The sequence below is a fragment of the Lytechinus variegatus genome, chromosome 4 (genome assembly GCF_018143015.1).
Source record: "Lytechinus variegatus isolate NC3 chromosome 4, Lvar_3.0, whole genome shotgun sequence".
NCBI lineage: Eukaryota > Metazoa > Echinodermata > Echinoidea > Temnopleuroida > Toxopneustidae > Lytechinus > Lytechinus variegatus.
Window position 1 is genome coordinate 8,557,593 of NC_054743.1, and position 25,513 is coordinate 8,583,105.

The window sequence follows — 25,513 nt, forward strand, 5'->3', positions numbered from 1 at the left end:
AACTGTGGTACGATTCCCTCGTCAATCATTTGCTGGTATATTTGACTATTTGCATCCCTTTGAAAGAAAAGTACCCATGCAATCACTTGGCCATTTCGCACAATCCGACCCACACAGTCTATTTTTTGTCGGCTCATTCGCGGATGTCGAGCCAATGCATACTCAACAATGTTATGATTATTCACCTTGCCATTCATGGCGAACGCAGCTTCATCGCTTACTACAAGATTCCTCAAGAGATTTGCATCTCTGTCTTGATGGCCTATGAGCCATCTAGAAAATGCTAGCCGCCTAGGAAAGTCTCTAAGAGCTGAGGGCGCACATGCATCCGATATGGATGCATACGGAGGTTGTTTTTCCTGATCCTGTTAAATGTTTACGTAGACAGTCTGAATCCATTTCGTCTTGCTCTCGTATTACTTGGTTGTTCCGTTAGGTGTTGTCGTACAGGTGCGATGTTTTCTTCTGAACGTGCTGTGCGGGTTCTTCCAAAGTTTCCATTGTTTCTGTTGAGGCTGGTGCCATACTCCCGATATTTTTTTCAAGTTTGCCCATATTGTTGTGTGCTGGGGGATCTCTTTCAGGGAAAAGTTCTCTGAAAGCTTCCCGAATCCTCTGCAGGCTACCTGTCCGGTGAAAACTGGTCACCAAGACGATGAGCTTATGTCTGTTTCTCTCTACCCTTTTTCCAATAGTAGAGAGAAACAGACATAAGCTACTTGCCTGACTGGAAAAGGCAACCCTTTTAGTGTTGCATTCATTTCCAAAGTTAACAAAAAGCCATTCAAAGAAGCCATTTTAAAACCAAAAGATTGTTGCCAGCTCAGGCATCGACGAAAGTATTTACATCATTCAGCCTCTGCCTTTTCACCAAGTTCAAAAACTGAAAAAAAAAACGGTATCTGTACTTGTTGTGTTAATTCGGTCATGCGTGACACGAATGGTACAAATAAGTTATCAATAAAAGCTGAGGAGTTCCTCTTCTATATCTAAGCAAAATCAATTTACAGAATAAAATGGGGTTGAATATTGGCCCCCTAGATTTGGGTTACCTTTTTCTGAAAAGCACTGCATGCCTATATGTATTTTTTTTCCAATTTCTATTCAGTTGTTCTTCTCAGTACTGTTCAATTTCTTGTCGTCATCTTGCTCTTGATTGTGGCATTTGCTTTGGCCTTCAACGCCTTACTTTTAAATCAGGTAAATGAGTTTCGTTAAAGCTTTACTCTTATTCTAAAGAATAACTAGGTTATAAGTACAGGTTTGTCATCTTCAATTTCGCGAACAAAGATATCTTCGATCCAGAATCCCTAACTCCAAAAAGGTAAATTTATTCATAAACAGAGAGGGGACAGAATAACGAGAGAGTTGGGATGAGGTAACAGATGTAAAAAATATGTTGGCAATATTTAGAAGGCACAGGGGATGAACTTAAGTTCTTACATTAAACAAACATAGAATAGGGTACCATAAACAGTGGAGGGGACATGATTTATGCTTTATATCGTTCTGTGACTCTGGGCAATCTGTTATTTCAGTATATTAAATCAAGAATGACACATCATCTTTGAATCTGAATCAGAATAAAGTAGATATCTTTCATGAATTATGCTCCTTTTATCCAGATTATAGCATAATAATTCTACATTTGAATTCGATACCCTTTTAACACTACAGTGTGTATCAAAATAAGTTTACACTTAGAAAAATCCTGTTAAAAATTATACATTTGTAATATCCTGATTTTTTTTCTCCACATTTAAACATCGGTACAGATCCATTCAAGGAAATGACGATATAACTGTCGAAAAATATTTCCGCTTGAGTGAGCACCACTTAGTTTTGAAAAGTTAGTGAAAAATGATTTGCTCAGAACTTTGAAAAAATTACGCGAATAAAAGTAAAACTTAATCATGAAGAACACGGTGAATTTAGCAGTAAACTTGATTTGAAGATATCTTTTACCTATTTAACTAATTTCCTTGCCCGAAACACTTCAAAGAGTGCACTGCGCCCCCACACACCGAGGCCATCTTGACGATATTTGCTTTACACTGAGCTGTGATTTACCTGAAATGGCTTAGGCTTGATTTTCATTTTGTTAATCAATGTCAAGCTTGGAAAAGGTGTGGAGAAACAAGTATTAAATAAAGAATGACATGTAAACCCACTTTAAATTATACAAAAATGCTGGAGATGTCTCATATAAACTTGTGTTCAGATTTAGTGATGTCCTCAGATCCAGCTGGCACAAAAAGGGTAAAGGATGTGCTTACTACATGTAATTGTTGAAATTTCAATTCGGGTGGCAAAATTGAATGTATCTGTTTTATTTCAATTGACTAAATGTGCAAGGGAAATGTATGAGAAATGCTTCGAAGGGTAAATTCTATTTTGCCCTTTCCCCTTGACACAGCGTGAAAACATTTCTGCGAGTTTTACAAGAATGGACAGTGCTTACTCAAGTGCAACATTCTGTCAAAACTTTTACTTTCATTGGATAGATGAGACCCAAACCTAAGATTATATGTGAAAAAATTACCCACATGTTGTATATTTCTTAATTCCCAGGGCCTTTCCAAAGTGTAATTTTCTTGTGATACGCACTGTAGTACTTCTATTATCAATTTACCCATCTCCAGACTGATTTCCATTCGTTCGGGAACGCCTTTCTTCGAACGTTTGCCATGACGACAGGAGAGCTGGATTTCAGTCGGATGTTTCACTCTCAGAACTACCTTGGGACTACGAATGACAGCCCAGTCGAAGAGTACATTCTGACTGCTGTCTTCTCAAACACCATCACCAGCATCACCTTTGTTGTCTTTGTCATCACGATGCCCATCATTGCCATGAACTTGTTGGTAAGAAGAATTTGTATTTTAGTGTATCTTAGTCAGCAGACTTTGAATTGATACGTTTGCGGTTCGGTCATTTAATTCATGTTTCAATTCCGAGGATGAATTTGACATCATCGAATTTACCAGCACATTTCCTGTGCCACATCTATAACTTTATTGTCTCAATAGCGAATATTACATTAAAGTTCTTTAAATTAGGGAATCCGCAGCATAGCAGCAGGAGTAGTAGCAACATCTTTTGATTTGTTTTTATATAAGATTTTTTCGAAAGTGATAGTACCTGTAGAAATCTTGAATTAACTTCTTGGTTTTTTAAAATATTATAAACATGATATTCTTTATTTCTGTCCAAAACAAATAAGATAACAAATTTTAACTCTTTAATCTCGGGTGATAATGAATGAAGTTATTCAATGTTTTTCACAGGTTGGTGTGGCCGTTGAGGATATTCACCGCATAAGGCAGAAGGCAACATTCTATTACATGAAGTTAAAGGTGGGTTTTCATTCTTGTCTTATAGACGTCATATGTATCCTATATCTGTTCATTGCCTTTACACAATATAATTTTGTATATCGTCCATTAGACCTTCGCCTGATATTACAAAGTTATTCAAGGAAAAGGTTATGAAAAGTCATGTAAATTACGAAGTGTTTCCCTGTTCATTAGAGTCAAGTCAAGAAGCTTTTGATAGTTCCCAATTTGGTTTCTTTTGTGCCTTGTAATACGCCTAAACTTCGCTTGTCATTTCCATGTTGTGCTTTGAAATCATCTATGCTTAATTACATTAAAACGTTTTATGTAATAGCAAAGTTTATTTGTGGTATTGAATTTTTGCTCAGGTGGATCGTGTAATATCAGGAGAGAATATGGCTTTTGGTACCCCACTATGTAAATACGTCATAAGATGGCTTCCTATCACGGTCCAGTCAATGAACATGCGACTTTCACGTCAATCCAGAGCAGCAAGGTTTCGTTCTTGGTTTACTTCTGTCTTCGATTTTGAAAAGCTTCGAGAAAGCGTTCGAGAGGTCTGTTTGAAGAACCAGGAGAGAAAAGAACTTCGCGCAAAGGTAATTAATGTAGGAAGAATTTATCTAATACGCAAGTAGCAGATTGTGGTGGTGGTGGTTTAGAGTAAAATAAGACATTTTCACTACCTTGGGAGTTTCTGGAAGCACAAGCGAAGTCCATTGCACCAATTTCGGTACCCCTTTGACGCCTTACATACACACGCACACCCTCACACACACACACGCTCACACATCCCATACACTCACTCGCACGGTCATATCAAATACACACATGTACGCGGTTCCAAACAGCCACGAGACACACAAACTCACACCCCCACGAACCCGGCAAATTCACACACACACGCACACACACACTCCCACATACACCCTTCCGAAAACTGAAAAAAAAGGGAATGACGAAGACAAGAGATGACCTACCATAGTAGGATAAGACAAAGAATGTTGCCCGGGGGGGGGGGGGGGCCACTTCCATTTACGAGTGGATACCATGCGCGACCATGTGGTCTCGAAAAGCACCCTTAACACGTAATTTCCATATTCTGAAAATGCACCCCTTAACAAGTATTGGCGTGTGAAACCCTACCCTTAACAAGTAGTGGAAACAAAACGATACTCTTGGCAAATATTCCCTGAAATGAACCCCTAAACAAGTACAGGAATGATTTATTGTTATGGGTCCTTTGGTTGTCGGCTTTACCTTATTTGGTTTAGTACGACCCCACCTTCTACACCTCGCGCAAATATAGGACTCTAAACACGCAGTGTTGGGGCAAAAAAGGACATCCTTTATAAAAAAATTTAATTTTGTTTTATCATCCCCGCAAATTCGACCCTAAACACGTAATTTTCCTAGCGAAATAGATACCCTTTTTTTCATTATTTTTGTGTTTTTGACACCCTTTTCACGTTACGTACGTAACGTGCCCTATCGTGAAAAGGACATCCTTTTTACGTGTTTTTTGGCTGCGCATGGTATCCACTCGTCAATGTAAGTGGCCCCCCCCCCCCCGGGGAATGTTGCCAAAGTGCTTCTGGTACTGAAGGTCAATTGATTGCGAATTTTACCCGAGTATAATGTTCAAAATGAAAGATAGCGAGATAACTCGATATGATGCTTTTTAGGAGATGGGATGTGTTGTTTTGAAGTTGAAAAAAGGCGTAGGAATTAATGTTGTATGAGTCGGATCACGCACAGCAAAAACTGTGGTGTTAAGCGGTGTACATAGAGGACCACACCAGTTATTTTACAACGGTGTTAAATTGACAGTGTTAGTTTAACACCTATAGGTGTCATTACAACACCTTCGGTTGTTAAATTTACACTCTTTGGTGTTATGTTCAATCTCTAGTACCCTTTTTACACAGGATTTTCTTAGCCCCGGACTATCGCTAACCCGTTCTATCCTTAACCCCGTACTATTTTTTTTCCTTTTCACACATGCCAAATTGTTATTGCTAACCCGGATAAGGAATGCTTGCTTTTCACACACGAACTAGTGGTTTTTGTCGACCATTCGTAGTACAAGTACTTCACTCGTACACTTTTTACACACGCTAAAATTTCCTTAACCCCGTACTATAGGGGGGTTAAATTGCCATTTAGCACCACCTATAGTACGGGGTTAAGCTTAGCCCACTTTCGTTTTACACTAGCGATCTTAACCATGTTAACCCCGTACTATCGCTCTTAGCACCGCAATTGCTGGGATAACCCTGCTTTTTTGCAGGGCCAATAATCCCGTACTAAAGGTGGGGTTAGCCCACTTTGCAAAAATGCTGTGTAAAAAGAAAGTGGGCTAAGCTTAACCCCGTACTATAGGTGGGGCTAAATGGCAATTTAGCCCCACCTAGTACGGGGTTAAGGAAATTTTAGCCTGTATAAAAGGGTATGGGTGTGGTTTCAACACCTCAAATGTGGTCCTCTATTAGCACCAACTGGTGTCGGTTTTCACAACACAGTTTTTACAGTGCGCGATTAACGAATACTGTTTTATTCAAGGCGATGGTGGCTGAAACTAATAACATATATAACCGAAAATCGGACGAGGCTTTATTTTCCATTTACTACACTGCGTTAGCATGTCACCTTATCATTCATGTTTCTATGTTTCGTTTTTTCTGCACTGCAGAGTTCATCTAGCAGTCAGGGTGACCAGACCGATGGTGGAACTGACCAAACCGTACTTCAAAAGCTACGTCAACTGCGAGACGAAATCGATGGAATGATAGGTCAAGTTGAACATAGTACTGCCTAAATGTATAGGCAAAGTAAACAGAAACGGCGAGCGGAATTATGCACGTCTGTGCTAAATATTCATTCTACAGATGTCTTTCTCGAGTTTCCACTCCCTTTAATTGTTCATGTGTTCAATCTCGAATTTTACGTGCAAATTTCGATAATGCAAAATGTCTCAAGGCTTAGCTTCATTGTTTTTCTACAATAATTTATTTACCTTTTCCTGCGTAAAACCTTTTATATTGAAATGGACGTTAATCCCAATTTTCAATTTGAAATCACAACTCAATTCTCAATCTACCTTGATTTAGGTGGAGCGAGTGCAAGAAAAATATCTTATTTCCTGAAATGAACAATATGAATGACTTTTTTAGCTTTTATGTAGGGCCTATATTAGACTGCTTACATAACCAAAATCGCTCCGACCATCTTATGCATTATACATGTTATACACTGACAAGCTAACGGAATAAGAATAGACACTTTGTGTTATATAGTTAATCATAAACCGCGCTAAAAGCATACGGTACTCGAAACGATGTTCAGATTCAATCTTTTATTAGCATGCATCTCCGTAATTTCTTTTCCTTGAAAGGCAATCGTCGAGAGAGGAAAGAACCTGATCGAGGTGTTGTATTTCTTACTAAAACAATATGGATACCTTCTTGAAAATTCTATTGTCTATTTGATCATCAAAATGGCTGGTTTTCTAAATTGCGTTGCGCTTTCTGTCCTTTATATGACAACACAACACAACAATTCATTATATTATACGAGTTTGAATAAAAAAAAAATCAGATTAAGAAGATGGATGGCGCATGTTTGTGTGTGTAGGGAGGGGGGGGGGGGGTTGCATAATGCTTTCATTTATCTGCAAACTTTGTATAGCTTCTATCATGTGTACATCTTTTTCTTGAATTTTGCTTTATTCAGCCTGCTAACCGAACTTATTCACCGTACGACATAGAAGTAACATTAACGAGATGTTTTCGAATAATTGATGGTACAAGCGTACTATGATATTTCAGACAAATTATTACGATCTCATGATCACTGTATAATGGTACAGATAATGTAAATGAGACAATGTTTTCGTAAAGCACAAGTGATTAGTTATATCATTTCTGGATTAGATGTTATGTAAAAAATATGTCATTTTTGGCAGATTATTTTCCGATGATTAAATTGATTTTTAAATAAACAAAATAATGTAGAAATCAATCATGTGTACGTCTGTATTTCATTCCATTTTTAAGAACAGGAGTTCCGGAATGCATGCGAATAATTTATATAACATATATCAGGTTGATTATTTTATTTTTGCATTTTCTTTTCATGACATAAAAAGGCAAATAGATTAAACAGCTCAACATCAAACATAGAAAACGTCAATCGATATGAAAGAGGACAAAATAAATGAAATAAGTTAAGATGATCGGTTATGGAAAATAGAAGATAATTTTCCAGTAGAGCCTACTTTAATGCATTTCTAATGGGACTGAACATTCAAGGGTTGTGGAAATGACGTGTTAAACATAAGTAACAGTATACAATCATACAATACTTTTAATCAAAAGACAGTCAAAACAACCCATTGGTCGAAGTGTCGTATTCGTGATAAACTTGACAGACACTTAAAATATGACCTCCACCTTTTTAAATTGATTTTTAATAAATCTTGATCCAGTTAGGTTGCTGAATCGACAGAAAAACTGATGAATACATGGAATTATGGATTTACTCCTATAGGCCTAGTAAGGTTTATGTTGTTATGTGCAGCTCGCTTATACTTTGGTCACATTTACTCTACGGCAGCCGTACGGCGAATCGAAAACAGCCGTTTTAAAATTGTTTGTACCAACTACATATAGGTAGTTTGAATTAAATTAATAAAACGTCTGTTTTCGACTCGCCGTACGGCCGCCGTAGAGCAAATGTGACCAAGGTATTAGCTAATGAATTGTGAAATATAATTTCAAAGCAAATACAAAAAATACAAATGTGCGTGATAATCTAGGCAAAGGCATCCACCCTTGTTTCTTCTCAAAGTGCACACCCGAAGAATCAAAAGTATTTTAAAATGACTTTTTGTGGTCATATTGTAAAGGGTAAGTATTACTAATCAGATATATAACTCCACTTTTTGAAATAGTGATTAGATTTTGCAGAAATCAGCTCTCAAAAATGACTTATTTTCATGGCATATTTCTGCCTTTCTGCCTTTATTCCGTCCTCCGGCGAGCTGCTCCAGTAACGTCACATCGAAAGCAGTGAGCAGCTGAGCTGACAGCAGCCCATTGACGAGGATCTTTCCAATCAGCGTTTTTTTGCTCTTAAAATTGTTGTTCCTCAAAATATTGGTCTTATTATATAGATAAAAGTTTGAATTTTCTGAACAGTTAAATGAAATGCACATTTAACATATGTTGGTCACCGATATTTAGCTTAGATTTTTTTTTAAAGATATATGTGTGAATAAACAAAGCATATTTTCACTTAGAAATCACGCTTGCGCCACATTGATATTATAATCAATACAAAGCATAGACATTCTTCTTCACGACTGAACAAAACTTATAAAATTTCATTACGTAGCAAAGTCAGGAACCACAAAAAAAAACATGGCAATATCCATCGCGAAATGATTGGAATTGAAGTTGAATTGCCGAAGCATTATGAAGCAACAGCGGCGAACGGGCTTTGTTTCATATATCATTATAAACCCGTACGAGGATGAGAAACAACCTGTGGCCAAATCTGTAGGAACGTTGATTCAGTGGGTGCGGGGATCCAGGTTCGTACTTCTGATTTTTTTTTTGTTCGAGGATTATTTTTTTTATTATATTCCTTCCCGTTCCTACCCAGCTTTTTTTCCTCTTTTTATTTTCATGTGACATTCTATTCAGACCTGCATTTCTAAATCTTACTTCTTAAATGCTGCTTTTGATTTTCAAGGTTTTGATTAGATTCGACACTTATTTGGGCAGGATGGGAGGAGTAGAGGATGAGCTGAATGTCAAGTCCACATCAACTAAAAATTATTTGAATAGAGTAATTTCCCTGTTTTTTTTTTTTTTTTACTAAAAACTGGTATATACACAAAACAATGATATGAAAATTAGAGTTGATTATGTCACATTTCATTTTTATTGCATTTTATTTTTTAATCAAAGTTTTTATGAAATTTTCTTCACTATTTTATTATTTTTCTTTAAAGGGGAATGAAATCTTTGGAACAAGTAGGCTTGTGTCAAAACAAAAAAATCAAAGAATAAGAACAAAGTTTGAGAAAAATCGGACAAATAATAAGAAAGTTATGAGCATTTGAATATTGCAATCAAAAATCATATTGCACTACAAAACTAAACCCCATATACATACTCCAAAAAAAGGCTTTACGTATGTGTTCCTCCCACTACCTAGCTCCGTCACGCCCTTTATTTTTGAGATTAAACACCTTGACAGTTTTGATGTTCATAAAATTCAAATTGCAATTCTAATGTACTACGTAAATCACAACTTAGCACCCCTTAATAATATGATTAATCTATTTGAATACAATAAAGACTACCATTAATACAATACCCTTTTCCACTCTAAATTCCATTATCCTGTAGCATTTAATCAGTCAACCCTTTATTCATTTAAATCCACTGATCCTTAAATATGGAATTCCCTCCCTTCCAATGTAATTTCAAGCACAAATGTTACTTCATTTAAAAACAAAACTTAAAAGTTCACTTGTAATTATGTATGCCAATTAATTACAGAATTTATTTCCACACCCTTCCCCTGACCCCCCCCCTCTCCCCTGTACACTGTAAAAACTGCGGTGTTAAAACTGACACCAATTGGTGTTAATAGAGGACCACACCCTGAGGTGTTAAATTTACACACTAGAGATTAAACATAACACCAAAGAGTGTAAATGTAACAAAAAAACGTGTGGTAAGAACACCTATAGGTGTAAAACTAACACCACCAATTTAACACCGGTGTAAAATAACTGGTCTGGTCCTCTATGTACACCGGTTAACACCACAGTTTTTGCTGTGTGAGTTTACCGTCTTATTTTCTTATGTATTGTTTGTGTTTATTATTGTTACCTTTTCACTTTTATGTACGTTTATATGTGTATTGGGTGTCCCACTCATCAAGCTTTTGCTTTTAGGGGCACCCTAATCATTTTAACTATACTGTGCATTCATGTATGATTTTGTATATATTTTTGGTTTGTATATTGATTTTTTAAATGATTGAATAAAATGAATTGAAATTGAAATATTCAAATACCGTTTAAAAGTACAACCTTTCGAGAAAAAAATGTGACGATATATACACGACACTTAACTTTCAGCAATCAGCACGATAGATACAGAGATGCTAACAAAACATAACTATGGGGCATTGTAAGGAACTTAAGTTCAAAGCGTAGGTCTAAAATTCAAATTCAAGCGTAATGAGGTCGAGTTGCACGTGCAATTCAAATATATGTTTGTGTTTAATCAAAACTTACCCTTGATTTGGGACGTGTGATTGAGTAGAAAATATCTCATAAAATGCCCTAGTTACATTGAAATTGTTCTTTCGTTTTAAATTGTGTGTTCTTGTTTTTGACAAGCTGTATTCCTGTCCAATTCAATGTTATAATCCTCTCCAAAATTGCTCTAAATTGTTTCCATGATCAATAAAGATAAATTTCCTGTTGTATCGTTATAAGTCCAAAACTTGCGAACCGTAGCTCCAGGAAAGCAGAGTGACGAAAAAAATGGCTACATGTCCAAATGAGTAAAAGGACATGATGGAATCTCCCAGATTGTAGAGACCAGAGTCAGCAAGTGTGCAGATCTGTATGTAGAAGAGAGAAACATGTAAGAGAAATAGTCTTAAATAATCAAATCAAAGTACGAAATTTATTACGTTGATGATTATGAAGGACTACAAGAAATACTATCTGCAACATCCACAATATTTTTGAACAAAATGGTTAATACTTGTACTACAGGCTACGGTAGGAAGTATATACACAAGTAGGAAGCCTACCAGACATTTTTATTTTGACTTTAATCAGTTTATATTCTAGTTTTGGTGCACAGATTGTCATCATCATCTGATACAGGAATAAGTCGGTGCAGTGGCATGTAATTTCCGGTCGGCGACAAATAATAGTAGGTTTAGACTGGGAAAAGTTCCACTCAGAGTACCAGTGCTCTACGTCAAGTGATGTACATGTAGGCTCCACTCCACTTCCGCTACACTACCATGACTACATGTACGCTACCTGGGTTGGTGTAGCGTAGTGTAGCGGTAGTGAAGTGGAGCCTGCACGAACATCACTTGAGCTGTGCTCTCTGGGACATTACAAAGAGTGCATTTATCTTCATTGTTGAAAGAAACACCAGACTATAATTTCGATTAGGAATCAGCTAGGTAACCGCTGCTAAAATTTTGTCTGGCTTCATGACATCCTAATTCAGAGTACAATGAAACATATAGCTTAAATTAAACATTCCTCGGAACAGCAACTTTTTTCAGTCTAAAAAGCCAAGCCATTGCCTAGCCAGTTTATTAAGAAATCTGACTGAAGGAAAAATCTGCCGCAACCCCCCCCCCCCGGGGGGGGGGGGGCACTTCCATTCACGAGTGGATACCATGCGCGACCATGGGGTCTCGAAAAGCACCCTAAACACGTAATTTCCATATTCTCTGAAAATGCACCCCTTAACAGGTACTGGCGTGTGATACTCTACCCTTAACAAGTATTGGAAACAAAACGATACTCTTGGCAAATATTACCTGAAATGAATCCCTTAAAAAGTACAGGAATGTTTTATTGTTACGGGTCCTTCGGTCGTCGGCTTTACCTTATTTGGTTTAGTACGACCCGTACGACCCCACGTCCTTCTACACCTCGCGCAAATCGGACTCTAAACACGAAGTGTTGGGGCAAAAAGGACATCCTTTATAAAACATTTTAATTTTGTTTTATCATCCCCGCAAATTCGACCCTAAACACGTAATCTTCCTAGCGAAATAGATACCCTTTTTTCATTATTTTTGTGTTTTTGACACCCTTATCACGTTACGTACGTATCGTGCCCTATCGTGAAAAAGACATCCCTTTTACGTGTGTTTTTTTTGGTCGCGCATGGTATCCACTCGTCAATGTAAGACTTTACGTAGTCATGGATGGTAGTACAGCATGAAATAATCAATGCATGATTCTAAAATTATATTAGATCTATATCTATTATCTGACCTGAATGCATCGTCAGTCAGACGCCAGAACAAGTACAGTTTCCAAACATGCTTACCTTGACGCCTTTTGTGAATGGATCAAACAGCGAAACGTGCAGCATCGGCTCCCGGGCAGTGCCCCAGCGGCAAGCAGTGAATGGCCCGCTACTCAGCTTGGAGTTTTTCAATTTAACGCTGACTCACTGACTTGGAGAGGAGCAACACAACGACGACTGTCCAGTAGACAAAATCGGTCTTTACGGCTCATAATTCAATAAAAACGGGCAAAGTAACACAGTTCTGGTTCACTTTTGGTCTGAAGTTGTCGAAAACAGACATGGGATATCACATTACATGAAGAAAACGGTAATTTCAAAAGATATTGAACAGGTCAGTAAGGTGATAAGTGCATGTATAATACATGTATGCACAGAGAGATGATGAGCTCGTCAATTGTGTGACGTCATTCTCGACTGTTATCGACTGCGTGATTGTCCGTCTGGGGGGCTGAGAAGGGTCTCTAATTTCTTGCATTTCCACGACATCTGTAAGACTTTTTAGTGACATATTTGTGTATAAAAAGACAATACCTTTCCATCCATATACAATTTGTCTATTATCATCACTTTCGTGAATTTTCTTCGTGTGTGTTCTTCAATATGGCAAACCTTTAACCTCAAATACATGGCATATCAAATATAATATTTGATGTACAAACAAATAGTATGACGAGATTACTGTTACTAATGAAGGAAAATCCAGAAACATGTTTATCCAGAAATCTGTTTAGTTTTAATAATGATACATGTATCTGCCATTTTTTCTTTTAAATCAAATCTGTTTATTAAAAGTGGTCCTCCGTGCTGGAAATAATATGATTCGAACAAAGTGAGAAATACTAGACAAACAATACACTGAAAGTTTGATCTAAATTAGACATAAAATAAAGTTATGACATTTGAAATATTTGAATTATTTGGGTGAAACATTTCTATTAATGCATTCATAAATATTCATTGAGCAAATCGATGTTGTCATATCCTCACCTCGGTCTTTTATAATTACAGTTTGTCCAATAATTATATAAATTTGTATTAACAACTGATTGACTGCATTAGATATTCATTAATGCAACTTCTGTTATTACAAGTAAGACCTAGGGGATGTTGCAAGAAAAATTTATGTTGGAATTTTGCAATCAATATAACAATTTTAGCTGTAACGAATCATATTACACTTCTTGTTTCAAGAAGCAGTTCTAACATATGGTTAATTTTGTGACCGAAAATAGACTTGTAATTGATCACATGTTTCTTGCAACGCCCCACTAATCATACAAAAATATCGGTACAATTACGATTACAAGTAATACCGTAAGAAATTGGAGAGTGGGGACATGACATCGGTTTACCCATTGCGTATTCATGAAGACGTGCATATAAATGTCTAAAAATATTGCTAAAATTCATTCATTTTGTTATTTGTTATCAGATTTCGATGAAATATTTATCATTATGCTCAATGATTTTTACTCCATTTATTTAGATGTAATTATTTTTAGCCTGGAGCACCCCTTTAACACCACACTCCAAAGTTTCGTATTATGTGGGCTGTATTTGACATGTTAAATCGGCCATTATGTAGGCATTAAAACATTCAATATCAAATTCAATTAAATTAAAGCATTTATTTTCTTCCATTTCATTACATTTTTCGTAAACATGAATTCATACATAAATATTTTTTTTATAAAAATATGTACATATTGGGTTTACGAAAGAAGGCGTATACCCTAAAACTGAGGCTTGTGGCGGGATACGCCTGTAGACAAAAAACCCCAATACAATACAATAGAATAAACAATACAATGAAAAGGGCAGAGAAAAGAAAAGGGAACAAGAGAGGGAGAGCAGGGAGGCGGGCATGAATTACTAAATAAAATAAACAAAATATCAGTGGAGGCAAAATATAAATGCCGCAACAACAATTTGTTCTTGCGGCAACAAATCGTTTAATGTGTGAAGAAAAACAACTTTAAAAATAAATCGTTATACAAGAACTTCTATTAAGCTTGTTTGTCGTGTCTTTGTATATATGATCCTTTTGTTAGCTCTTGTAGAATAATTCAAATTCCTGTCCTAAAACCCCCTGGCGAACTGCGTAAGGGCATTCAGTATGGGGGGGGGGGGCCGGGGCTGGTGTTAACGGCCCACTTACTGCGTTTTTGAATGTTGTAACCAATAGGTAGTGCACATATGCCTGACGGGATTTATTCAACCATGATAAGAATTTAATACTGACTCCACCGGTGCATTTCTATCAGAAACATGATTTATGGAATTGCTCAGTTACTCCCACACCTTCATGTAATTTAGGATCATATGTAATCTATCTTTAAAACGCTTAGGCACGTCGTTCCGATGTAGTAAGTGCTGTATAAAAGCGGAATATTATTATTTTACGATAAGAGAAAAGGTGTAGAATGAACGTGTAAATAATTACCATGCTCACTTAATTATTTTATTATAACCCAATGGTTATAAATCCAGTAGCGGACCGTGACCCGGAGGAGACAAAGCATTGGGGGGGGGGCACTGCATTGTGAACAATGCCGTGCCCCCCCCCCCCAATGCTTTGTCTTCTCGGGGTCACGGTCCGCCACTGTAAATAGCTCAGAACTCCGCTTGCAGACGTTGAATGAGACTAATTTTTATTTCAAGTTTTAAAACCATTAAAAGGAAGATGTGTCCAGAGCTAAGCAATGTCATAACATCGTTATATTCTCTTACATAGGCCTAAATTAATGTTCACAAATCTTAAGGCTTACTAATCCAATTTTCAAGGTTTCCACAAAAGAAGAATGAAGAATCATCAAATTACACCAAACGCCTACATACTTGTGACGATGCGCACATACAAACATGCGGGTTCCATCAATTCCTCAAACCATAGAGCTATTAACAGAGCTAAAGCTATTATCCGTAATAGCTCCATGCTCAAACACTGGAGTAGGGTTTCATCAGTTCTTCCAACGCTTCAGTAAAAATATATTGAATGCAGTAGAGAGCGTACAAGTTCAATATCACATAATTTCTATTGTGACGCTCGGTTGTATTATATTTCGTGCTATTCAATATTGAAGAATGGCATGCAGGTCCACATAGTCGTGTGTAGGCCTAGTGATCGATGGGTTCTCATGTGAGGAAAACCTCAACAAACAAGTCAAAGAAAGCCGTAATTATTTCCAGTAGCTCGTGTTCATTTTCCGTGTTGTCATTCGTCGTGTCTATGTGCGGTATAATCATATGAGTATTACATACATCGATCGTGCTAACAACTGAAGCCATATACATGGGCAGTGTCACATGCGTACTGAAGGTGAGTAGATTCTACAACCATGGAGCTAACAGAGAATAGCTCTATGCTACAACTTTGAATTCAACTGTATTGTGAACATATATTATTCGTCGTATAGTTTAGTCACACAATGTAAGGAATTTAAATAAACATTTTCAAAGGGAATGCAATGCATGTGTATGCGTAGGTGAGTTGGAAGAGGGGGAGTGTGGGCCCGAGAGTGGGCAATGACCAGGGGGGGGGGCACTTCTATTAACGAGTGGTCTAATCATTTAGATTTGCATTAGAATAAATACATCGCGAACGTTGTATGGATTGTGTTAAAGCAAACGGTATTATTGCATGCAACCTTCCTCTCTGTCAAATGATCAACCTTTGTCCTCACAAAATTGTAAAAGCCATCGATTTCGACTTCGAATTTGAATATACGATATGCGAACCGTGCCTTATAAGTTTACTCTACAGTGTGCAATATCTACATCTGAAATTTATGCAGCCTTTATAAAATCTAAATACAAGTACTCTACATACACTCTCGTTTATTTCGCAGTGGAGTATCTGCGCCGCTGGCGCGTTTCCGTTTTACACCCTGGCGAAGGCATTTTCCGGAAAAGTAGCCAAAAAGCGACTAGTGAAGAGTCTACGTTTGTTTACATTATCTATATCAGATAGGCGCGCGATCCAAAGTCCGCACCGAAGTTATCCGCAGAACATACCGTACTTTCAAATGCAGCTGAGCTAATACTTTCCAGGTTCAATACGAATGTTTGCCTTGATCATTTGCCTTGCCGATTTGCTGATGTCTGACTTTCTCTGTATCTGTCTATATATCTATCTCTCAAATTCTATCTCTATCTATTTATGTAACTGCAGTATCTATCTAATAAATTTCTCTGTCTCTCTCATTCTTTATCTAACATCTATCTATCTCAAATTCTCTATCTCTCTCTATCTATCCATCCATCTGTCTGTCTTTCTCTATTTCTCTCTCTCTACCTACCTATGTAACTACAGTATCTATCTGTTAATTTGTCGCTCTTCTCTCTCATTCTTGATCTATCTGACATCTATCTATCTCTCTATCTATCCATCTGTCTGTCTTTCTCTATTTCTCTCTATTTATCTATTTTTTAACTTATCTATCTGTCTGTTGATTTGTTGATAATCTTTGTCTCTCTCCCTCTTTATCTATATAACATCTATCTATCTCTATCTATACATCTGTCTGTCTTTCTCTATTTCTCTCTATCTATATATCTATCTATGTATCTATCTATCTGTTAATTTGTCTATCTTCTCTGTCTCTCTCATTCTTTATCTTTCTATCTATCTAACATCTATCTACCTGTCTCTCAAATTCTCTATCTCTCTCCCTCTCTAGCATCTGTCTGTCTTTTTTCTCTCTCTCTCTTTGTCCGTCCATATTTTTATCTACAACATCTCTCTCCCTCTCTATCTATCCTCTCTCTCTTTCTCTCTCTCCCCCTCTCCCTCTATATATCGACCTCTGTCTCTCCCCCTCTCTCTATGATCTATCTATCCATCCATCTCTCCCTCTTTCTCTCTCTTTCTATCTATCTATCCACCTCTTTCTCTCTCTCTCTTTCTATCTATCTATCTATCTGTCTATCTTGTCTCTATCTATATATTTATCAGTCTTCTATATCTATCTTTCGGCAGCTTCTAAGTGTATCAATCCATCAAACTTCAGTTTGTCTTTCCATTATAAGTATCTGTTTATTTTTATTTTGCCTGTCATTCTATTCATTTAGTTAATAATTTATTTTTAGAAAAAAACTATCATAAACAACGCGACTGCAAAAGCATGATCGGATTTCACTCCTGACTGCCGCTCTCTCTGTACATGAAGTGCCGAGGAACTCTGTGCTCTGATCAGTAACTGTGCAAATTGCATGCGGTGGTGGACTAGCCTGTGTAGCACGCTGCATGCAACCAGCGACGTGTGTAGACTCTTCACTAGTCGCTTTTTGGCTACTTTTCCGGAAAATGCCTTCGCCAGGGTGTAAAACGGAAACGCGCCCCCCGCTGTTAGCCATGGTGGAGGTATGTGTAGTTGACATTGACTTTAGTGTTTCCACGGTAACTGAAGGAAAGGCAAAATGATGAATTTGATCTTTGCAAACCGGTGCTTCATCAACATGGTAATTGGAATGACTAGCGAATTAACATGTAACGGGTAATAGGCCTATTCCATGCTACAGCGTAGGTGTCAAAAGAACTTGACCTTAGTATCATTTGACTTCCTGTAAATTTTCACATTTTCGAATTCCGCATGCACTAACATTGTGTTGTTGAAGTCGATACCGGTACTGCGTCTTAATATTCACTGTGTATATGTATATATTTTCCATTCATGCCACCCTGTTTAGAAGGAGGATGATGTTAGTTTCAATACTATTAAGAAGATTGTCATTACTTCCGCCATGAATTTCATCAAATTGATTTCCGTAACCATCGCCATTCACCATCATCACGAGATGTTCTCTTTGATTGTGAGGAAAATGATCATCATCGTGACTGCCTTGGTTTGTACCAACACCATGCACCACTCCTGGTCCACCGCCACCACTCTAATGACCACCACCATCAACATAATTACTCTAAATAAATTCTCCTCAATCTGATCGCTTACGTCATTAATGGATCATTTTAATGTACTTAACACATACGCTTGTAATTGCTGCCAATACGGGTACAGTGCAAACCCAAACACACTCGGTATAATACGCAAGTGGCGACACACACGTATGCGTCATGCACATGGTCATGCATGTGAGGACGTTTTGTTTGTGTATGACCAACTGGGGACGTCTGCAAAGCATACATTTTTGTTTATTTTTCTAGACAAGTTCTTTGCTGCCATGTGCCTTTGATTTCCCGCCATTTGAGAAGCAACGGCGAACGTCCTGGCTTAACACACACACACACACACCCACCCTCACCCACAGAAATACCCTCCAATAAAAACACACATATAAACGCACAAATTAATAAATAAGTTGTTCCCATACATTTTATTGACACGACAGAAGACTTCCTACCTACTCACGCGTGGAAACGTACATTATAGGCATTATTTCATGTAATGATGAGCATTGGAGATAAAATCGTCACTTTTCAAATACTACAAAAAAAAATGGAATAATGTTTACACAGGATTAAAAAAAAATATGTTGGTATATAATCAAACGTCATTATTTTCATTTGTAGATTTACCCTCTCATCTCTTTCCTTATATATGTTATAATTTGTCTTGGTTTATGCTCTTAGGTTTGACGTTGATGTTCAAGTAAGAATGGAAATGAAGCAAACTGCTGCAACAAGCGACACAGATCGGGAGAATGCGACGACTAACCGCATCTTTACTGTAAGTAAATATTACTACCACTCTCACTTACTTCCACTCTCACTTACTACCACTCTCACTTACTACCACTCTCACTTACTACCACTCTCACTTACTACCACTCTCACTTACTACCACTCTCACTTACTACCACTCTCACTTACTACCACTCTCACGTACTACCACTCTCACTTACTACCACTCTCACTTACTACCACTCTCACTTACTACCACTCTCACTTACTACCACTCTCACTTACTACCACTCTCACTTACTACCACTCTCACTTACTACCACTCTCACTTACTACCACTCTCACTTACTACCACTCTCACTTACTATCATTCTCACTTACTACCACTCTCACTTACTACCACTCTCACTCAGGGGCGTCGATCCATTTTTCAGATTGGGGGGGGGGGCAAAATCATTAACGTTCCACAAGCGCTGGATCGTACAAGACACTCACACATACACACGCACACACACACATATATATGTATAATATATATGTACACACACGCACACCCACACACACACATACACACACACACACAAATATATATATATATATGACTTATGAGACACAGTCACGTACCTCACCAATAAATTAATGCGAGCGCGAAGCGCGAGCTGATTTGTTTTTACTATACTGGCAGGAAAAGCGTGCCTGTTTAGAACTGTTTGTAGTAACTCATGATGAGAATATATCACTACACAGATAGTACGAGTGCCGAGAGTGAGCTAAAAAAAAAATTATATTCTGACCTGAAAGCTTGATATTCTAAGCATTTTTGGTACCAATGATTAAAATTGGTATCTAAAAGAAGAATAGATGCGAGCGCGCAGCGCGAGCTGAAAATTTTTATTTTTCGATCTGAAAAAAAATTACAGTTTACTGGACGTTTTTGATAAAGAACAAGATATATATCCAAGAAAAGATGATTGAAAATCGAAGCAGGAGGTCTTTTGAGGCTTTAAAGTGAAAACAGGACATTTGCATTCACCTATTTTATCATGAAAAGTATATGTTTTTGTTACATAAATGATGCGAGCGCGAAGCGCGAGCTGAAAATTTTTATATTTCAATCAGAAAAGCGGGAATTTTGAGCACGATTTTAATTAAAGAACGAGTTGTTTATCTCATTCTCGCTTGCTGAACATTAAAATCTTGTTTTTTTTTGCCATATCCGGAATTATTGGGGGGGGGGGCAAAATGATATGTTTGCCCCCCAATATTTTCATTGGTGGGGCGATCGCCCCCCCTGCCCCCCCCAGGATCGACGCCTCTGCTCTCACTTACTTCCACTCTCACGTACTACCACTCTCACGTACTACCACTCTCACGTACTACCACTCTCACGTACTACCACTCTCACTTACTACCACTCTCACTTCCACTCTCACGTACTACCACTCTCACTTACTACCACTCTCACGTACTACCACTCTCACTTCCTACCACTCTCACTTACTTCCACTCTCACGTACTACCACTCTCACTTACTACCACTCTCACTTACTACCACTCTCATTTAGTACCACTCTACCGTACTACCACTCTCATTTACTACCACTCTCACTTACTACCACTCTCACTAACTACCACCTCATAAAACACACATGCACCACTTCCTCAACTTACGTGGGTAAGAATAGTCATGGGTGGATCTTTGACTGCAAATCAAAATGCCCATCTTCAGTCACAATCGAGAGACCAGCTCTATGCTATTCATGTTATATTATTATCATTATTCTTCAATCGATGTATCATGTAATTTTCATGGTCTCTCCTTTGTGTAACAAAATAATATAGGCAGCAAAATCTGGCAATTTGGATGAATTGCGAGACCATTTGGACGCGGATTCCAGTAGGATTAACGCTACAAACAGCAATGGATTGTCACCGCTCTATTTAGCCGTGAAAGGGGGCAGTCTGTCATGTGTTAAACTTCTCGTCTCGAAAAACGCAGGTGAGCATGAAAAAAAATGGTCGCGTTTGAAAAAAAAAATAAATTTCTTCCGATCACATATTTAAGAGAATGCTGGGCGATATCTCCATTATAACAGCAGTAAAAGTTCCGGGTCAGACGGAACCTGACAAGAGTCCACTGTGACCACACTCACGGATTACTAATTTTGATGCAGAAAAGGTTCAGGTCAATGTGATCAGTGAAACTTCTTCTATTTGGTTTTGTTTCTATATTATTTATTCATTCATTTATTTGTTTATTTTTTTTAGTATTTATGAATATTTTCATGTTAGGTTATCAGTGTTATTATTATAGCTATTATTATTTTATTATTATTATTATTATTATAATTATTATTATCATTTTCCTCAACATTATTCTTATATATCATCAGTACTTTTTGTTTGAGGTAAAGTGCTTTTACTTTTATATGAGACAGTACAATATAATTAGAGCGTGACCAATATGTTTTGTATAAATTCTTAAGATAGTCTGTAGGTGTATTGTATTGCTTAGATTTTAATCTATAAGAGGATTGGTTATTCGTGGTTCAATATTCATTTTTTTTTAATTTGATGAATACCATGTCATTGATTTTTCTAACCTATTGCATCCGCCTTTGAAATAGAAAATGAATCAATGCGGACTATTCAAACATTGGGTTTATTTGCACATATTCTGTATGTACTCTGTCGACAATGAGGTCATCCAATCATCATATTGCACACGTACTAAAACGCAGCAGACTGTATTACAATTGTTATATCGACAACTATGATAAAAACAAAATGTTACTGACTACCGAACCGGATTTCATATAATGAGACAAAAGTAATTACTGCTTCATGATTAAAAACATTAAAACAAAATAGTATCGGTTGAGATGATAAGCAACGTTATGGGGAAGGGCTTCTGGAGTTTGGTGAATGAAAATAGTAAACAAAGAACTAATCTTTGTGAGACGAATTATATCAATATTTGATGTAAGTTAGGAGAGAATACAACAAATTACAGCTAGGAAACCTTAGCCTGAACGCTGAAAATATCATGAATTTAATTACAAACTTCAACTTCCACCTTTTCACAGACTGATTAATTTTTGCTCGTGTGTATAAAATGAGCTGAAAAAAGACATAGTAATCATTCTCTCTATTTATACATGATTTATCAAGATGGTTTTCAAAAAGTATGCAATGTTCGTCGAAGAAACACGATCAGATTTATTGGCTTTGTAGGTCTATAAATGTTTTGAATCATTTAAACGATCTCGCTCTCTCTCCTTCTCTTTCTTCTTCTCTCTCTATATACAGTGAGTCCCAGAAAAAACGAAACCGAAATTGAGCGATTATTTATCATAACTTAATCACAAATATAATAGACAAATGACCTACCAATGTAAAGCTTAGAATCCCATCTTTCATCTGATATTGATATTACTTAAGTTATTCGTCATTCACGCATGAGTGAGAAAAACAGTTTGAAGAAAGGATACCAAAAACTCATTTGGCGGGAGGTATCTGATTTCAAAAAGAAAATCACATGCCTAAAAAGTTCAATATCTGCTCTTTAATTTGATACCTTAGTCACAAAACGGTCAAGAAGTAAAAAAGCTAAGTTCCCTCGAAACAATGCTTGTATTTCCATAATTTCATTAAATAAACGTGTTTTCACCGGTTTCCCACAGAAGCTATCGCATGGTTAGCAAAAGACTTAATGCATGGCTGATCGTCAACAAAAAGGAGTGTCAAGTGAGTTTGAACGGTAGCCTGTAGAACCTTTTCATTTTATGAAATTATTGAAATTCAAGCCTTATTTCAAATAACCAGAACATGGTTATTTTGAGACCATTTCCTATAATTGAGGTATCAAATTAAAGAGCAGATATTGAACTTTTTAGAAATGTGGTTTTCTTTTTGAAACCCAAATACAGCCCGCCAAATGACTTTTTGGTATCCCCTCTTCAAATTGTTTTTGTTTACTCATGCGTGAATGAGAATTAATCTAAGTAATTTCAGATGAACGAGGGGATCCTAAGCTTTACAAAGGTCATTTGTCTATTGTATTTGTGATTAAGTTTTGATAAATCATTGATAAATCTCGGTTTCGTTTTTGTGAGACGTACTGTATGATATCCCGATTTATCTCGTTAGTTTTCTCACCTGTTTCACTGTAATATTTATCATGTCTTCCCCAGATGTGAATATGATGGCTAGATCAAGCCTGGTTGTGACAGGACCGTCGGAGGATGCGTGGACGTTAGCTTACTCTGAGGTGACAATCATTCCTGAGAATATAATGAGTAAAATGATGACTCTGGAACTTTGAAATATCATGGTGTATGATTTCAGGTTTCTATAAATGCACATATCCTATAGCAGACTGAATTTCAACAGAACCAGGGCCCCAATGCATAAAAGATAGTATTATGGTAACTTTGCCATCCGATGGTCATTACCATGGCAACGCTGATGAACAGCCAATCACAATCAAGAGTTCCATTTAAGCTATCATTGGATGGCAAAGTTACGGTAATGGCCCGGGGGGGGGGGCACTTACATTGACGAGTGGATACCATGCGCGACCAAAATAACACTTAAAAAGGATGTCCCTTTCATGATAGGGCACGTTACGTACGTAACTTGATAACGGTGTCAAACACACAAAAATAATGAAAAAGGGTATTTATTTCGCTAGGAAAATTACGTGTTTAGGGTCGAATTTGCGGGGATGCTAAAGCAAAATTAATTTTTTTTTTATAAAGGATGTCCTTTTTGCCCAACACTCCGTGTTTAGAGTCCGATTGGCGCGAGGTGTAAAAGATGGGGTCGTACTAAACCAAATAAGGTAAGCCGACGACCGAAGGACCCGTAACAATAAAACACTCCTGTACTTGTTTATAAGGGTTCATTACGGGGAACATTTGCCAAGAGTATCGTTTTGTTTCCAATACTTGTTAAGGGTAGGGTTTCACACGTCAATACTTGTTAAGGGTTGCATTTTCAGAATATGGAAATTACGTGCTTTTCGAGACCCCATGGTCGCGCATGGTATCCACTCGTGGATGGAAGTGGCCCCCGGGGTTAATGGTAACTTTTATGTAAAGGGGCACAGATCGTACAGGCTTATAATCTAAATCGTGTCTAAAATGGTGACATCTCCTTGAAGAGTGTTCCATTTTTCGTCCAACTGGTTGCCAGATCTTAATCTTAAAAACCTTCCTTGATTTGATTGGCTTGGAAGGACAGTTTCCTATGGTAACTTCCGGATAAAACATCTGAAAAATCATTTCATGAAACACCCCCAGGTCAGGCCAATGGCAAAGACGTAGTCTACATTATGCATTTCCATTTTCAGCAACATATTAATTATGTACCCTTTTATCTGATGCAGTGTGCATTATCACCATTCCTTCTTGCCTGTCGACTCGGCCACCAGTCTGTAGTCGAGTTCCTGTTCTACAACGGTGCTGATCTACGCCAGACCAGTGCCGATGATGATCGCAATTGCTTATCCTTGGCCATCATGTATAACCGGGAGTAAGTTATTTGATAAAACTAAAAATCAGATCAATATTAATATCAAAGTCGAAACGTCGAGATTGGGTGTTCCTTTTCATGACAAACACTTGCCCAAGAAAGATACATTGTGTACCGTGAAACCTACTGCACAGGTCAATATCGTCATGACGTATTCGAGTTTGGTCCTCCCCCTTCTGGGTCATGTTCAATAACTAATTTAATTGTGGCAAAATGCACAATTTCTGTAACAAGTTTACGTAAATCAGGCAGTACAATTCAATGATTGCAGCAACTTTGTACTACTCTTGTAGTCAGGCGCGCCGGAACACTTTCAGTTTTTGGGGGGCAAAATCCCGAAGGGGGCACAATATTTTTGACAGCGTGAGATACCGAAGCGATCGAGCGGGAGAGGGCGTGGGACGCCCCCCCCCCCACGGTCAGGACTTTGTGTAATAATTGAGTTTAAAAGTTACGTTTCTAAGAGAATTCAAAAATAAATTTCTTGAGAATTAAACATAGAATTCACTACGAAAGACTATACTCAGAGTTTATGAGAACCTACGCGCAAAACGATCGCATAATTCGGAATGTGGTTTTCGTGTCTGATCAATTAAATTACGTAATACGCTGATATTGACTCAAAATACCAGAAATTACATTTTTCATGCAATATCCTTTCAGAAATATTTATGTACATTTACATACACGGACGACGCGAGAGAGCACAATTATCATAAGTTTCAAGGAGTGTATTAAGCAAAAGAAGCGTAACAACAGAACCAAAATACACTCTAATGAATGTCTTTTTAAATTCAAAATGTCAAACTGTTCTGACGTGGCAGACGACGATAAGCGCTTAAATCCCCATTCTATTTAAATCATTTCTGACCTCAGCATTGGAGAGAGTCCCTGATTATCCATGCATA

The 25,513-nt window shown here is 37.4% G+C and overlaps 2 protein-coding genes across 3 annotated transcripts in view; both read left to right on the forward strand.

The window, feature by feature from the left end:
• The first annotated feature begins 1,038 nt into the window (after positions 1 to 1,038).
• Positions 1,039 to 6,265, forward strand: LOC121412530 (transient receptor potential channel pyrexia-like). The gene is made up of 5 exons (XM_041605321.1): positions 1,039 to 1,200; positions 2,643 to 2,864; positions 3,288 to 3,356; positions 3,704 to 3,934; positions 6,028 to 6,265. Exons 1-5 carry the CDS (start codon positions 1,081 to 1,083, stop codon positions 6,151 to 6,153), a joined length of 768 nt encoding a protein of 255 aa, XP_041461255.1. The 5' UTR covers positions 1,039 to 1,080; the 3' UTR covers positions 6,154 to 6,265.
• Positions 6,266 to 15,573: 9,308 nt separating this feature from the next.
• LOC121413305 (transient receptor potential cation channel subfamily A member 1 homolog) overlaps positions 15,574 to 25,513 on the forward strand; it is a 32,286-nt gene continuing 22,346 nt past the window's right edge. The window contains exons 1-5 of one of the 2 annotated variants that reach the window (XM_041606081.1): positions 15,574 to 15,749; positions 19,020 to 19,116; positions 20,913 to 21,069; positions 23,264 to 23,340; positions 24,460 to 24,605. In XM_041606081.1, coding sequence (XP_041462015.1) covers positions 19,045 to 19,116; positions 20,913 to 21,069; positions 23,264 to 23,340; positions 24,460 to 24,605 — 452 coding nt within the window. In that variant the 5' untranslated portion in view covers positions 15,574 to 15,749; positions 19,020 to 19,044. The remainder of the gene's footprint in view (positions 15,750 to 19,019; positions 19,117 to 20,912; positions 21,070 to 23,263; positions 23,341 to 24,459; positions 24,606 to 25,513) is intronic. The other variant, XM_041606082.1, reaches the window with a different exon arrangement.